At 30.6% G+C, this 16,122-nt stretch overlaps 1 protein-coding gene across 2 annotated transcripts in view; it reads left to right on the forward strand.

The window, feature by feature from the left end:
• The window catches only part of Dpy19l2 (dpy-19 like 2), an 80,279-nt gene that overhangs the window by 42,784 nt on the left and 21,373 nt on the right, over positions 1-16,122 (forward strand). For both annotated transcript variants that reach the window (XM_078039861.1, XM_078039860.1), the window contains exons 10-15: positions 1,397-1,474; positions 2,243-2,329; positions 4,940-4,999; positions 11,288-11,368; positions 13,549-13,650; positions 14,888-14,959. In XM_078039861.1, the coding sequence (XP_077895987.1) occupies positions 1,397-1,474; positions 2,243-2,329; positions 4,940-4,999; positions 11,288-11,368; positions 13,549-13,650; positions 14,888-14,959 (480 nt within the window). The remainder of the gene's footprint in view (positions 1-1,396; positions 1,475-2,242; positions 2,330-4,939; positions 5,000-11,287; positions 11,369-13,548; positions 13,651-14,887; positions 14,960-16,122) is intronic.

Genomic DNA, 16,122 nt, shown 5'->3' on the forward strand with positions numbered 1-16,122 from the left:
AAGATGTAAAGTCTAACATAACTGATCTTTATTCTTGTGTTCAGATAAATTTCTTGTACTTTTATCATTTTGTGCTTCCTTCCAGATATTTTCTTCTGACCTATCTTCTAGTTCACCCAGTTTTTTGTTTGGCTGTGTTTATCCTGTTTTTAAACTCATTTGTTAATGTCTTAATATTGATTATTTTAATATCGTTTTAAAATTTCATTTGGCTTCCTTTTTTTATGGTACTGCAGATTGAACCCACGCATGCTCTCTCTCTGAGCTACATCACAGACATTTTTTATTTTTATTTTTAGACAGGGTTAATTTGCCCAGTCTGACCTTGAACTTGTGATCTTACTGCCTTAGCCACCTGAGTAGCTGATTATGAGTGTATACCATGGTGCTCAGCCAATTTGATTTCCCCCATTTTTTTTAAAGACTTGTGCTGTCTTAGAATATTCAGTCCCTATTATTTCCTTGAACATGTCAAGCATAATTTAAATTTATGTTTGATGATGCTAGACATGTTTTTGAGTGATTCGCAAGCTAAGAATTGTTTTTATATTTCTAAAGTATTGCTGAAAAAAATATTAAAAAAGAAAAGAAGTCTATTCAACAGGGTCCATATGTGCCCCATAAAGCATCACATGTTTACTATTTGGCTTTTTACATGAGAAGTTTACTGATGCCTTATCTAGATCCTTTGCAACCTGTTTTTATAGTTTTTGTGATACTGTCTTATCTCCTCTTACGCTTGGCAATTATTTGATATGGCTTAGAGTTAAATTAAGGCTAAGTTGATATGAACTTTCTCCAGACAAGATTAAGTTTGCTTCCAGCAGGTAAAGAAAAGCACTAACAATCCTGAAATATCTTCATACAATTAGATTGAGATGATGCAAATGTGGGTTTCAGTCTTTCTGAGGGCTACTTGATTTTTGGTTCACTCTTAGACCAAAGTCTGGGAGCCTACCAAGCATTCCTTCCTTGGTGTACCCTACTGTCCTATCTACCTGAAATGCCTGCTCTGCTTACTGATCTCTCAGCTGCCTCTCAGCTAGAAGCATCTGCCTCTGTTGGAACTGAGAGAAAAGGAATCCAAAATGTCATGCTCATTAATATAGATTTATATCTTTTTTCCTGGTTTTATTTTGCTAATTTCTAATTTGCCTTGTTAATAATCTATGGTTTTCATACTTATATACTTTTTTATATTTTTACATATATATGCATATATATATATATTTATATTTTTTCTTAGCTATTCTACTTCTTAGTTGAAAGTGGTTCAAATTACTTTGCCTATTGTTATCAGAAATAGCTCTCCCTCTTATATTTACTTTGCCTATCAACAGTGAAGTATTTATTTATTATAATTTTTTCACTTTTGCATTTTATATATTTTTTTCAGATAGCCTCATTATTTCCCATGTACGTTGTGGGGTACATTGAGCCAAGCAAATTTCGGAAGATCATTTATATGAATATGGTAATATTTTAAATATTCATAAGTCAAATATTAAAATAAGCTTTCTGAGTTTATAAAACATAAATAATTCTGTTTTATGGGATACTTCCTTTTGATAGTATTAATACATAATGATGTCAATGGCTCTAGAAGGAAAACTGAACTGTATTATAGTTGATTATACTTTCAACTAAACTGTAGATGTGTTGTGCTTTCTAAAACTTTAAAAATTTTTAAAATTTTTGTTTTATTTATTATTGTCACTACTTTTGCAATTGTCTTTCTCTAATACCTGAGATTTTTGAACTTTGCATAAATATGACACTCTGCAATTGAAATTTTATGTTGTTGAACTTTGGTTTTTATCTTAGTTCACAAATGTATTTTCCTTTAAAACAAAACAAGAATAAAGCTTCATAAGTGATGCAAATTATGTAGTAATCAAAATAAGATTAGGAAAACTAATATTTGCTAAAATAATAAACTAATAGTTTAAATATTTTTATTATGTTATTCTATTATTGAAGCAATAGAAATAAGAGTTAATTTTTCCTTTATCCAAGTAGTAGATACAGAAAAAAAATTATTCTGTGTAGATTTTATGATCTTGAAGTTTAATACTTAGAACCTTATAGTAACTTAAAATTCTATTATAATTGGGCCAAGAACTATTAATTTTCTTTATACAAACAAAATTTGCATATTAGAAGTGGCTGTTTGCCTCTGAAGTTTAAATTATACTCTACATGTAATAACTATAAAACATGAGTTTGTTTTTTCATTTTTCAGATTTCACTTTTCCTTTGTTTTATTTTGATGTTTGGAAATCCAATGTACTTATCTTCTTATTATTCTTCATCTTTGTTAATGACATGGGTAAGTGTTGTTAAGCTCATGAGTTTTCTTTTTTTCATCCATCAAATAGCAAGCTTTTCTGTCTAATGTAAGCATAGGAGAATAAATATGGCCCCTTTCTCATTATCTTTTAACTTGAAAAACTTTTTCCCAAGTAAAAACTTTTTCTGTATCTCATCCTTGAAATACAGTATAGTATAGTTTCCCTGTTTAAAGCAATATACAGATAAATACTTTAAAAAGTATTATGAAGTAATAAGACTGACTTTTTTCCATGGAAAATTTAAATTTATTCATTTTTAGAATTAAATTGTCAAATTCCAAAAATAAATAAAGCAAATTTATCTTAAATGGATATACATTAATTTTAGATATGATATTTTGAAGCATGAACTTTTTAAATTATATTTTTGCTATTAAGAAAAGAATTGTAATAGATTTTATTCTCTTCTGAATGCTATACAATTTTCCAAGTACCCCATTCTCATAATACTCTGAGAATACTGCATTATGTTTGCTATTGTGTTTATCTGCTTCTCCTGCTGACCTGTATGTGGGGCTTATCATGAAGGCTTTATTCATGTTTATTTATATTTGTACTTTCAGAAATAGATTAATGTTTGAAACATCACAGGTTCTCTAAAACTATTTGCTATAAAATGAATGAATAATAAAAAGTTATTTTCTATGTTGAAGTTTTCTTAAAAGATATTAGATCATACAAAACACAATATTATAAATTTATAAATAACAATACAGTCTGTAGAGAATCAACGTTCTCTTATCATTTAGCTACATATTTGAAGCCACTTGACTTAGAATCACTATCATTAAGAAATTTAATTTGAAAGGACATTTTGAGTAGATAAGTAATCAGTTTGAGATATTTGTTGCTATTTTGCAATCATAATTCCTTTTTCACAAGCACAGATTTTATATTACTTAAAATACAAATTGAGTTAGACTTTTTCATACACTTTTTAATATCATAGAAGATTTCTTGGTTCTTTGGAGTCAAATAAGCTTTTGAAATAAACAGAATAACAGAGTTTTAAATTTTGTTGTGAATATTGATGAAATGAAAAAAATCTGCCATTAATTAAAAATAAGAGATATAAACAGTTATTTTAGAATGGAGTAACTTCAGAAAGAGTATCAAAGTTCTTAGTCACATATCAAAATAAATTTCATGATTCAACTTGTGTAATTTCCACAAAAAATAAGTAAAAGTTATAATTTTTCTAATATTTCACATATATAAATTGTATTTGTTAATATATTAGCTTTGTATACAAAGGAGATAGTCATATATTCTATTATATTCCTCTATCATTGAAATGGATGAAGTATTATTTGGGTTGAAGTATTTTAGATCTAGAAAGATTTCTGAATGAAATATGTTAATTATTTTTTATTATAAGGATGAATAATCTGAGAAATAACTAACTGGAGGTTACACAGCATAATAGGGTAGAGTGATGACTGAAGTATAGATTTTGTAAAAAAAAAAAAATTTTCTTAATCAGCCCCATTGCCACTTTCTGTTCCAAGACTGATATACACGAATTCTTTCTGTATTCTAAAATACTTTTGAGGTGCTGAATGATCTCATATTTTAGGTCAGATATAAAATATTTTTAAAGATTTTAAATTATTGCAATGTGAATATCAAAAACTATCTCATTGGGTAAAGTATTTGAAATTAACCTTCATTAATATAGCAAATATCTTCACTTGTTTCTTTTTCTCCATGTTTTCTAATGTAAGTATGCATATAGGGTTTTTTTTTGTGTGTTAACTAACACAATTTATTTATGAGTAAAACAAAATAAGGGAGGTAAAAATTTGGAGAGAGACTGATTTTATTTCCTTGAACAGTGACAACATAATTAGGATAAGTATATCGCATCTCCTCACCTAACTTAACTCTCACAGAATGATATTCATGTGGATAGGTTTGGAATAATGGTTCCATGGTCAGTTGTATTACTTTTAGGCACACTTTTGATATACATAGTATATCAAATTATATACAGAAAGAGTATCAAAGTTCTTAGTCACATATCAAAATAAATTTCATGATTCAACTTGTGTAATTTCCACAAAAATAAATAAGCCAGAATCTGGAATAGTCTCTGCTACTTTCCATTTCGACACTGATCAAATATGATACCATCCATAGTATTGCCAAAATATAGCACTTTGCCGTGTGCAGATGATTATGAGATTGTTTATAGATTTTAACATTTCTGCTTCCTACACCTTTTTTTTTCCTCATGGTAATGAATCCTTTCACTTTCTCCTTCCCCACAAAATGTATTCTTGCTGTTTTCAACATTGTCTCATACTTTTTAGCATTACAAAATGGTGGTGTCCATACCTTTTTAGGTGTTTAAACCCTACAGAAAAAGTCCATCATAACTATTTGAGAAATCAACTTAAGAGGCTAATTTTAGCACACAAAGCACTTAGCTATGTCACGTCCAAAATTTGAAAAGTCAACAATTAATTAGGAAAATGGCTGGTAATAGTTGAGATGGAAGAGTTCTGGCTTTGTAGTTTTTGAAAGGTTCCTTTCATATAAAATATAATTGTTAATTTTATTTTCATTTCCTGTTATGTGTATTTTAGGCAATAATTTTAAAGAAAAATCAAATCCAAAAATTGGGAGTTTCTGAACTCAACTTTTGGGTAAGTTTCAGTTTTTTTTTTTTAAACACAGTTTCTTTAATCTCAATAGCTACTTTCAAAGGTAGAAAATCATCTTCAGATGTCATTTATTCTTTTTCTCTGGGTCTTTAATGTATTTCTATTTTTAAAAAACCTTCAATATTGAAGAGTTAAATGTTTACACATTATATATTGAAAAAGTGAAACTAGAAAAGTTATATTAAGATGAGGAAATAGATTTTTCCACAGAATTCAAAAGAAGGAAATGGAAAGAGTTGCCTGTTTGTGCTTTCTGGAGGCATTTTTTAAAATCACTTTTGTTGAAAAAGTAGAAAGATTTGATCACTAAGTTGTTGGATGACATGGGACTTCTAACATATGATATTTTTCACTTCAGAAAAATTAGGCAATTTGATAACTCAAAAGAAAATCAAAAATTTAATTATAAACTATTGAAAAATAACAAGTAAAACAATGCCCTTAGTCATTTAAGGAATTCTGCAAAGCTGTACTTAAAGGAAATTTTTTTGACTTAAATTACATTTCGACTACATTTTCAGCAATAGATTTGGAACAATAAGAATTAACTAAGCTATAAACTCCTTATCAAAGAAACAAAAGTCTGAGTATAGAAAAGTTGGCAACAAACAGAAAACATAGTTTTGAAAATATGCTTTACATATCAGAAAGAAAAATATATAGTGTTTGATTAAAGCTAACAAAATACGACAATATTTACATGGTGAAACTTATGTTTAAATTTTTAAGATATAAAGAATATCCCACTAAATAGAAAAATAAACAATGTTTATGCATAGACAAACTCCTTATAATCTCACTTCTTCCCAGGTAATGTTTAGATTCCAAGGAATTTCAATAAGATTGACTTGCTGGTCAATTTTCAATGAATGATGCTGGAATAATTTGTTATTTATATAGGGAAAATTCACATTATGTACAAATACCATTGTGCCATCATAGATGGTTTCAAGCTGGATCTTTTATCCCTTTGACCTGCCTCCACAAGTCTTTGGATGCTTGCTTACATTCTGACTCAACAAGATGCACCAGGCTCATCTTGTATTTTTCTTGCCCCAACCCTAGAATCAATCCTGATTCCTTTTAGTGGAGAAGGGTATTTAGAACTCAAGACCTGAGTGGTAGGTATTCTCATTAATACCAGTGTGTTCTTGCTTCTAGGCCCTTTAGCTATGTACATGTATGTATGTGCATGTATACATTTGTGTGTATGTGAATGATTTCATGATTTTATAACCATACTTCCATTGCTAGTCCAGCATTATAAATAGGCAAAAACACAACAGGTCATCTCTTGAAACTCAGTGCAGTGGCAGAAGACAGTCTTGAGCCCAACATCTTTATGACTTTTACTAAGTAGCAGTCATCTGCTTTGGTAATTGTTTTCTTCATCAGGAGAGTGGCAAAGATGGAGCAGCAACATTATCAGCACTGGGAGACAGAGATAGAGGAAGGTATTCTCATAGTAGACACAGGGAAATTCTCTCCATCCCATGGGTCTGGTATCTACCATTTCTCATACTCCAGTGTCAGTGGACAGCTTCAGTGGCACCAGCAGGGATCGAACAGGAGCAATATTAACACTAGACCAGCCAAGAAAGAGCTCTTTGCGCCCCACAAACCTGGTGTCTCCAACTCTCCACCTAATGGCTAGAGTGCTGGAGAGGTACATTCTTCCCTATGGACAGCATGAGTGGGGACTGAAATGAAGCCTATAAGGGCATCAGGTGAATTAAACCTTCCAGAATAGCACTGCAAAGACTCTGAAAACCAAACTGGCATTGTTACAATAGTATACAAAAGAAGGTTGGAACTTGCATGATAAACTTAAACAAGGTGACTATCTGCTCATATAGAATATTAAAATAGGACCCAAAGTCTCTAATGCAATACCCAGAATGAACCAGACACAATAGAAAGCTACTTATTATAGCAAGAATAAGAAAAATAATATGTTGAATGAGAGGGGACAACATATGTCAACATTGAGATGAATAGAATTATGTGGTTTTTGAAATCTGTATATTACTTGTTACTAATTATTGTACATTTTTATGGTATTTCAATTCATGCACATTATATGTACTGATAAAATCAAAGCAATTGACATTTCAATCTCCTTACCTTTACATTGTGTTGGGAGCCTTCATCCTCCTCTCTCATAGTTATCAACAAAATATATGATAGGTTATAGTGAATTGTAGTCACCCTCCAGTACCATAGAACACTAGAATTTATTCTATCCAGCTATTTCATTTCTGGTTATATATCCAAAGGAAATGGTATCAGCATATCACAGAGACACCTGCATGCTCATGTTTATTGCTGCACTATCTTCAATAGCATCTATGCTATAAGTGGATGAATGGACAAAGCAAATGTGGTATGCATACACAATGGAATATTATACAGCCTATCATCTACAGCAAAATGGATGTAATTGGAGGACAACTATGTTCAGTGAAAGAAATCAGACCCAGAAAAGACAAAACTGCATGTTCTGTCTCATGTGGATGTTAAAAAACAGTGGGTTGAAACATATATTAGTGATCACTAGAGGTGGGGAGCGGGGAGGAAAAGAAAGGGAGGGAGTTTGGATATTGGATGCTGGGGATTATTTGATAAGGATTTTAAAGTAGTCATCATAAAAAAATACTTCATTGAGAAATTTTGAATACTCTAGAAACAAATGAAAAGATTAGAAACTATCACCAAAAAATAAAAACTTTCTTTTTTAAATTGAAAGTCACAGCTGGGGAATTATAGTCCTGAAAAATACAATAACAAATTTTAACAACTCAGTGAATAGGCTTGATAGCAGAGCAAACATGATAGGAGGCAATCAGTACACTTGAAGATAAAGCAGTAGAAATTACCCAAGCTAAGTGGAAGAAAATGTCAGAACCTCAGGGATCTGTTGGGGGAGCAAAAAAGACCTAATATTTATATCATCAAAATTGTGGCAAAAATGGGAAAAGAGAGGGACTGAAAAGTATTTGAAGAAGCAATGCTTGAAAACTTCCCAAATTTGGCAAAAGACAAACTTATAGAATCAAGAAACTGAGCAAATCCCACATGGGATAAACCCAATGAAACTCACACCATGATACATCATTATTAAATTTCTGAAAACTTAACACAAAGAAAAATTCCTGAAGGCACAAGTAGAAAGAAATGGCAGATTAGCTAAAGGGCAAACCCGTCTGAATTACAGTGGACTCACCTGAATCAGTGGAAGCCAGGAGGTAGCACAGCATTTGTGAAGAGCTGATAGAAATGTCAACTAGTACTTAGAGTTAAAGGTGTCCTTCCCCAGGAACAAAGCAGAAATGAAGACATTCTCAGATCAAGGAAAACAAAGAGAATTTGGTACTCACAGAGAAACTGTTGCAGAATGCTTAATTGAAATTGTTGAAACAGAAAGGAAATGATGAAAGAAACTTTGAATATTAGTAAGAAATAAAGAACAACGTATTCTCATATGGATAATATGATTTCTATTCATGAGAATTTCCTCTCATGCTTTCTTTTGGTTTATTTTGTTATGTCTTAGTCTAGAATTCTTAGATAAGGATTTAGTGAATTTATTTTCACTCTTTCATTTTTATTGATACAAGTTTTTGAGGTCGTGACTATTCTTCGGATCATTACTTTGAGCAAGTCTCCCTGGGTTTCTAACAGGGACATCATTTACCTGATACTCCTGTCACCCTTCTGTTTTTCACCTTTCTGAATCAGTTTTAGGATGTTTTCTCTTTTTAGCGTGAGTTGGGTCTCACATTGGAAAATCTTTGTTATAAATTTTCTCTGGGTTTTATTATATTTACTTTTTTTCTCTATATGATTCTCCTTTGTTTTAAACTTTCTTACTTGGGAGGTTAATATTACTTCTGCAATTATTCCATACGCTAAACCATTTTTCTTTGACTTTTATACTTGAAATTCAGATTGGTTATATATGGAGTCCTTGGTTCACAAACTTTCTTGAGTTTCTTGAAATGCTGCTACACTGTTTCTTTGCTGTGTATGTTTCTGTAGGTGTGTGTGGTGATGGGGTACTGGAGTTTGAATCTAGTATCTAGAGGTATCCTACCCCTAAACTCCATCCCCAGACCTTTTTATTTTTTGAGGCGGGTCTTGCTAATTTTCTGAGGCTGACCTTCAACATGGGATCCTCCTTCCTCAGCTTCCAAGTAGCTGGGATTACAGTCCTTCACAACTGTGCCTAGCTGTATGTTTCTTTTTTTTTTCTTTTTTTGGTTGTTCAAAACATTACAAAGCTCTTGACATATCATATTTCATACATTTGATTCAAGTGGGTTATGAACTCCCATTTTTATCCCGTATATTGATTGCAGAATCACATCCGTTACACATCCACGTTTTTACATAATGCCATAAAAAACAAGGGAGAGAATTGTATGTTTCTTTTATTCAGTTTGATGCTAGCCAAAATCACTTGCCAGGAGGTTCAGAGGATTTTTTTAAAATAGACTTATTAGAATATGTCTTGAGTTAGTTTACATACAGGTTCAGTTTTCCTAGTGCCCATTGCATCCTCTTCAAATGTACATTCAGGTTGTCTTATTTGTGGAAAGTTTTCTTGGATTATAATTTTCTGTGATTCATTGTTTTTCCAGTCTTCCAGTTCAACAGCTTTTTCTGATCTTTTTAACTCTTTTCTGATCTCATTTTCATTCTTTGTGGTTGTTTTATAGCCTAAAAATGTTCTTCTTATTTTTTTTTTTGAATCTTTTAGTCATTTTTTAAAAATAATAGTCTTGATTTTCTGGTATTCTCCTTTTCTTCCATTCCTCTTCTGTATTTAATAAATTTTGTTTTTTCTCATTTTTAGTTTTTAAATTTATTATTTAAGCTGATTTTTAAATATTTATACCTTTGGAATACTTACCTGATTGTCTAAAGATATTTAATTCAGGTGTCATTTCTGCATAGTGTTTTGTTTTGTTTCTGCATTGTAAGCTTTGTGTTGTTTGGTGGTATGGATTTCATCAGCTAAAATATTTGACTCAAATTTTTCTTATCTTTTTATAGAAGTTTTTTTTACAGACATATAGGCATCTTTTATCTAATTATTTTATAGACAGGATTGGTGTTTTCTAGTTCAAGTACAACTACTTCTATCAATATAGAAATTTTTTTCAGTAAATATAACTTTTTTCTTCCCTTTTTCTCTGTTTTTTTTCTCTCTCTCCTCTCTTATCTCCTTGCCCCCGCTTTGCCCCTCTCCCTCTCCCCCTGGTGATGGCAATCATGGCTGATTATCTTTTTATTTTTGGTTGATTGTTCTGCTGAATATTAAATTTCCCCTTCCTACTTCTATTCCCTTCACCATTATTTTTCCAAAGGATTTTATCCCTTTTTATCCTCCTTTCTATCCCAAAGGAATACTTTTCTGAGACCCAAACCATTTACCCAATCAGTAGCTGGCCTCAGTCTTGTAGGGCTTTTCTCTTTCCCAGGGTACTTGAGTTTAGTTCTGCCCCCTCACTTCCCTCTTTTCTTTTCTCTGTACTTTGTGGGTCCTCCTTCATTCTCTGCAAAGGCTTAGGTCAGGAATATGAGGTACAACTCTGCTGTATTGTTTACTTTTCCATTTATGGGTAGTTTGAAGTTCATACTGTTGTTTCCTGCATTTGCCATTGTGTTATTCTACTTGTTGGCTGGTATGTGGAGAGATCTGGATTTAGGCTGTTATAATTCCTCTCACTACCCTGAGTCTATTTTCAATCAATGCTGGACAAAAACTTAAACAACTGTAATAATAAGATCCAGGAGCCTCCTTGTCTGTTTTAGTACACAGATCTCTTCTGAAAATGAAAACTTCAGTTTTCAAATTTCAAATTTTAGACTTTTTTTCTTGAAGAGAGACTCATGTATTTCTAGAGTGAGAAAAGAGCTGTATTTTGAAAAATGCATTTTCAGCTGAGTAATAATATTTGGAAATAAGTAAATAAATAAACTGTCTTTTCTTAACAAAATTGGAAAGAAATACCTTTTTATAATTTCCTTTAGATTTAGGATATATAGTGCTCTATTATTGTTGTGTATTTTGCAGCAATGTCATCAATTGCAATTCCTTGCTGTTAAAATTTTCTAAAGGGGCATCTTTTTTTTATAGCTCACAATATATGTATTTTACTAATGTTCCTCACATGATTCAATCATTCCATGTCATATATAGGTATGATTGAACATTTTAATGAGTAATATGATATTTTTAATCTTGGGCTTCTGTTTATTTCCTAGCTAATTCAAGGTGGTATTTGGTGGTTTGGAACTGTCGTTTTGAAATTTCTGACCTCTAAAATCTTAGGTGTTTCAGACCATGTAAGTACTTTCTAATTTAAAGCATTAAGTTTCTAAAAGCATGTAGCTGCATTAAAACCTTAAAACAATCTATTCTTTTCTCTTCATTTTACAGAGAATCCCATTTCTTTAAGGTTCCCGGACTATTTATTTGCAGATTTATTAATAAAGTCCTGCAGATCAATGGTCTTTGCATCAGCTAGGAAAAAAGTGTATCAGTGATTGCTAACTCAGTCTTCTAGGAAAGAAAAGATTACTAATAATTTGTTTAGTTATTTATAATATTTTCGGTAAAATACATATAGTCATTTAAATGTTTTTTCGTGTTTTATAGATTTTAACATTGAAGTCTATACTTGGCTTCAAAATACAGAACTAAATATCTCAATGTGGTTTTATTTATGGATAATTAAGGACTAAATTAAGCTAGGATTTGATATTTTTAATCTTTAATGGTTATATAAAGAGAGAATGCTAAAAGTTCTCAGTCTTTCAACTTTTAAAAAATATATGTGGAGGGCCTGGGATTGTATGTAGCTCAGTGGTAGAGCACTTTCCTAGCATGTATGAGGCACTGAGTTCTATCCTGAGCACCACGTAAGAATAAATGATATAAAGGTATTGTGTCCATCTACAACTAAAAAATAAAAATAAAAGGAATAAGCTTTTTAAAAATATATGTGGAGTCTTATCTCTTGTGTGCTATTTATGTGTTTTTCAAAGCTAATATCTTAAGCGATGGTCCTTTTCTAGGCCTAAGTCCCTACTTAACTAGTTAGTTTATGGAATAGAAAACAATGCATAAAGTTACATTTGATTTATAGCACTTTCGTTAAGAAATAATCATACATGATCATATCATACCATAATGTATGAAATTCACCTTACTTAATACTTTCCAATAAGGGCCCTCTCTAATATTGAAATTATGCTAATTGGAGCAAGTGATTATGGTACTTCCTCTCTAAAAAGCCAACTACTGTTTCTATCCAATAAAACATGCATACATTTTGATGTTAAATAAAATTTCTAAATGTAAACATTCATTTACTATTTATTGCTGACTTTGAATGGTGATTTATTAGTTTTATTTGTTGTGCTGCTGTCTGATATATTTGACATACTCCCTTGTACCCTTCCTTTTTATTGTTATTAACTTTTTTAATAGATTATTTTATGATAAAGTTTATTTAGGCCTTCTAAGTTATTTATTTGTCAATTGAGATGGTCTCTGATTTTTGTTTCTTTTTGTCACCCAACTCTTTACAAGAAACAATGTATCCTCCCTTAGTAGTCTTCAATGAGGACTTGAAAAACTTGAAATTCTAGTGGTTTGATTAACTTCTTTTTAGCCACCAGGATAAACTCAGAATTGGAAAAAGAAAGAGCAATTCTAAATTTGTTTTGGTAGTGGTAGATAGGAGGAACAGTGAATGAACATGAAACACTCATAATTATCAACTTGGTATAAACAATTTCTGTCCCTATCAAATAATTTGAATTAGGGTTTTAGTGCCAAATATTTTTCTTTTTCTGGTCTTTTAAGAATTCAGTGCAAAAATAATTGTCTCACCAACTGTAGACAATAAATCATTAGTAGATAATAGGAGCTCCACAGTGGGATTGTGTGTGGCATATAATTTTAATGCCTTAAGAGCAAGTAACTAAATCTAGATATATAATTGTTCTGATTCTTATGAGGAATAGCTTTCATATTTAATGACTCAACTGTATGTTTAAAAAAATGTGAAGAAATACCAAACATAATCAGCATCTGAGGCTTTGTGAAAGTAACAGTGCACAGAAGGTTTGTTTATGATTTATACTGTGTGGTGAAAGGTGAAATGAAATCTTTGGGGTGAAATTAACCTTTTAAATAATAAATTATCTGATTATAAAATCTCATGATTTTGAACTGCATAGTCATTTCTTCCCAACAAGGGCTGATTTTAGCTTTATTATGTTCTCTGCTTATTTTTCTCTGACCTCTTTCTCATTTTTTTCCACTTGATATTTCTCTTTATTTTCAGTTTATCTTGATAAGTCAGCATATAGTACATTTGATTTACTGCATTTTAGATACATCTATGTATCTTGGATTTATCTGCTCTGTAGACTTCATGACTCTCACATCAAATTAAATTATTACCGACTATAATTATTTGTGTAATTTTAATTCATTTTACTTTATTTTTTTCCAGATTCGCCTGAGTGACCTTATAGCAGCCAGAATCTTAGGGTATACAGATTTCGATACCTTAGTGTATACCTGTGCTCCTGAATTTGACTTTATGGAAAAAGCGGTATGAACATTTCTTTATTTTTTACCTCTTTAGTTTTTCCTTTAATCGGAAATTCCAAACTTTTACACAAAAAATGCCCAACTTACTTACTATATCATTTTAACTATAACTTTGTTAATCATATGATCTGTAAAATCAATAAATAATAGTCCCTATCTTAAGTTAAAAATACTTCAAATATTATGAAACTTTTTAACATGTTATTGTCAAAAGGTATATTATTAATAAGTTAATAAATGTATAAAATTTATTATAAGTTTTAGAAATTCAAGTATTATCTTTTAAAAGTGCTCAAGTTTTATATAAAGTTCATGGCATTATCCTTTAAAAAAGCTCAAATTGTTAAGCTTTAAAATATTTGCTTTCTCATAGAATCATGAAAAATCAGAGCAGGAAAGGATCTTAGAAACTGTGTAATATAATTCTTTCTTTTGCAGATGCAGAAAGAAAAGCTTGTGAGTTCTAATTGGATCCTAGAACTCCCAATTTATTTTTCTTTCCTCTCTCTGAGGCTTAATTTTTTTCTTCAAAGACAATTAAGAAATTGTCACTGGATCAGTCCTTGTCTAATAATTAGTGGTCAATGTAATAATGAAATTTTACATTATTTTCTTTTCCTCCAACCAGTCATATATTCATTGAAAAATGGTTATTGACCACTAAGTATCTGTGAGGAAGTTTGCTGTGGGAATACAGAGGAAAATGACCTTGCTCTTCTTGCTTTCAAGAAATATATAATTTAATTACACAGCAAATCACTCCATATCACAAGAACAGGTCATGAGAATATCTACCTGATGTGCTGTTTCTGATTTCATTCATATTTTTAGTAATTACTTTGGCTAGTTTTCCTCCTTGTTAGCTCCAGTTTCACTAATGAAAGTAACAGAACTTTGCAGTATAGGAAATGACAGCATGTGGCCTAGGCATCAGTAGACTCACATGTTAATACTTAATATTATTAAATAAGGAAAAAAATCAAAAGAAAGGACAATATTATAGGACTAACTTAGGTTTAAGAGTTTTTAATTAATTTTTTGAACACTTAGTATTAACTATTTTTATAATTTTCATTCTTGCATTGGAATGTGACAGCTGATTAACATATATATTCTGCTAATGACAATGATATTTTACCTTTAAGAAATATCCTCATTGCATTCAGTTTGACATAGATTTTTACTAACAATGTAAATTTGAATAAATAACTATTTTTTAATAATTTACTATATTTCAGACTCCACTGAGATACACAAAGACATTATTGCTTCCAATTGTTTTGGTGATTACTTATTTTATCTTTAAAAAGGTATTTTTTAAAATTTTATTACTTGTTTTGGGGTTCAAGATAAAGATTATGATAGATTAATGCTAATTTCTCAGAATTTCTTCCTATTTTTAGAATTATTTTTTATCTTTCTAATAATTTTAATTCAGGTCTTACTTTACATAGTATTATACTTTTGTTGTAGAAAGACACATTATTAAAGAAATTTTATTCTTTCAAAAGATTTTATCAATCTCTTACTATATATGAAGACCTACATTAACATTGTAGGTATGTTGGACAAATAAAACACACCCACATCTGTCTTGAATAGTCTTGTGGAGTGAAAAGTGGCAAAATTAATCATATTAAAAGTTAAAGAATTATTAATTGTAACATGTGGTATGAAATCAAAGTAAAGTGTAGCTTTAGTATCTTCCAAATATAAAGCAAATTCAAAGAAATCTTGAGACACACAGGGAAAATTTGTATAGTCATTTAAAAATCTCTTTCTTACATGTTTACTGTCTTCACGGCAGAGGAAAATAATATCATAATAAAGAAATAAATCTTTAAAATACCACTGGCAGATGTTTTTGGTCTGGGAGTGGTTTATTTAAGAGCCTATTTAATGACAGTAAATTCCTAGGGTTATGTATCTATTTAGCAATTTTGAATCATGTTTATTTACCAATTGTCTTGCTACAAGTCATGTATTTATTTTAGATTTTAAAGCAATAACATGATTTCTCTACCACAATACTATTTATGGTCCTGTTGGAAGTCAAATTGCACACCTTCTCTAAGGAATTTCCACATCCACATTTCTCATTCCTCTGTTTCACATAGACTATAAAGTTGATGGGAAAGAAAAAATAGGAATATAGATATGTAGAGAAAGTGACTGTTTGATTCCTAATTTGCTAGAGAGGCCAAGATAAAATAGTCTCTGAAAATACATGGAAGAAGCTGACTCCTTTGTAGATAACAATACACTCCTACTCTACTCCCTGGCACAATAAAAATGTAAACTTACAATATTAGAAACTAGTTATCCACATTATAAAAGTTAGAATTTTGGAGCTGAAGTAGAACTTAAGATTTATTCTAAAACATTTTTTTTCTAATAACATCAGAAGTTATAATTTTAAAAAGTTATTTGCCTAGGGCAGAGCTGGGACTAAACTATTCCTGAGAACTCATTT

This window comes from Ictidomys tridecemlineatus, chromosome 2, assembly GCF_052094955.1.
Source record: "Ictidomys tridecemlineatus isolate mIctTri1 chromosome 2, mIctTri1.hap1, whole genome shotgun sequence".
Classification (NCBI taxonomy): domain Eukaryota; kingdom Metazoa; phylum Chordata; class Mammalia; order Rodentia; family Sciuridae; genus Ictidomys; species Ictidomys tridecemlineatus.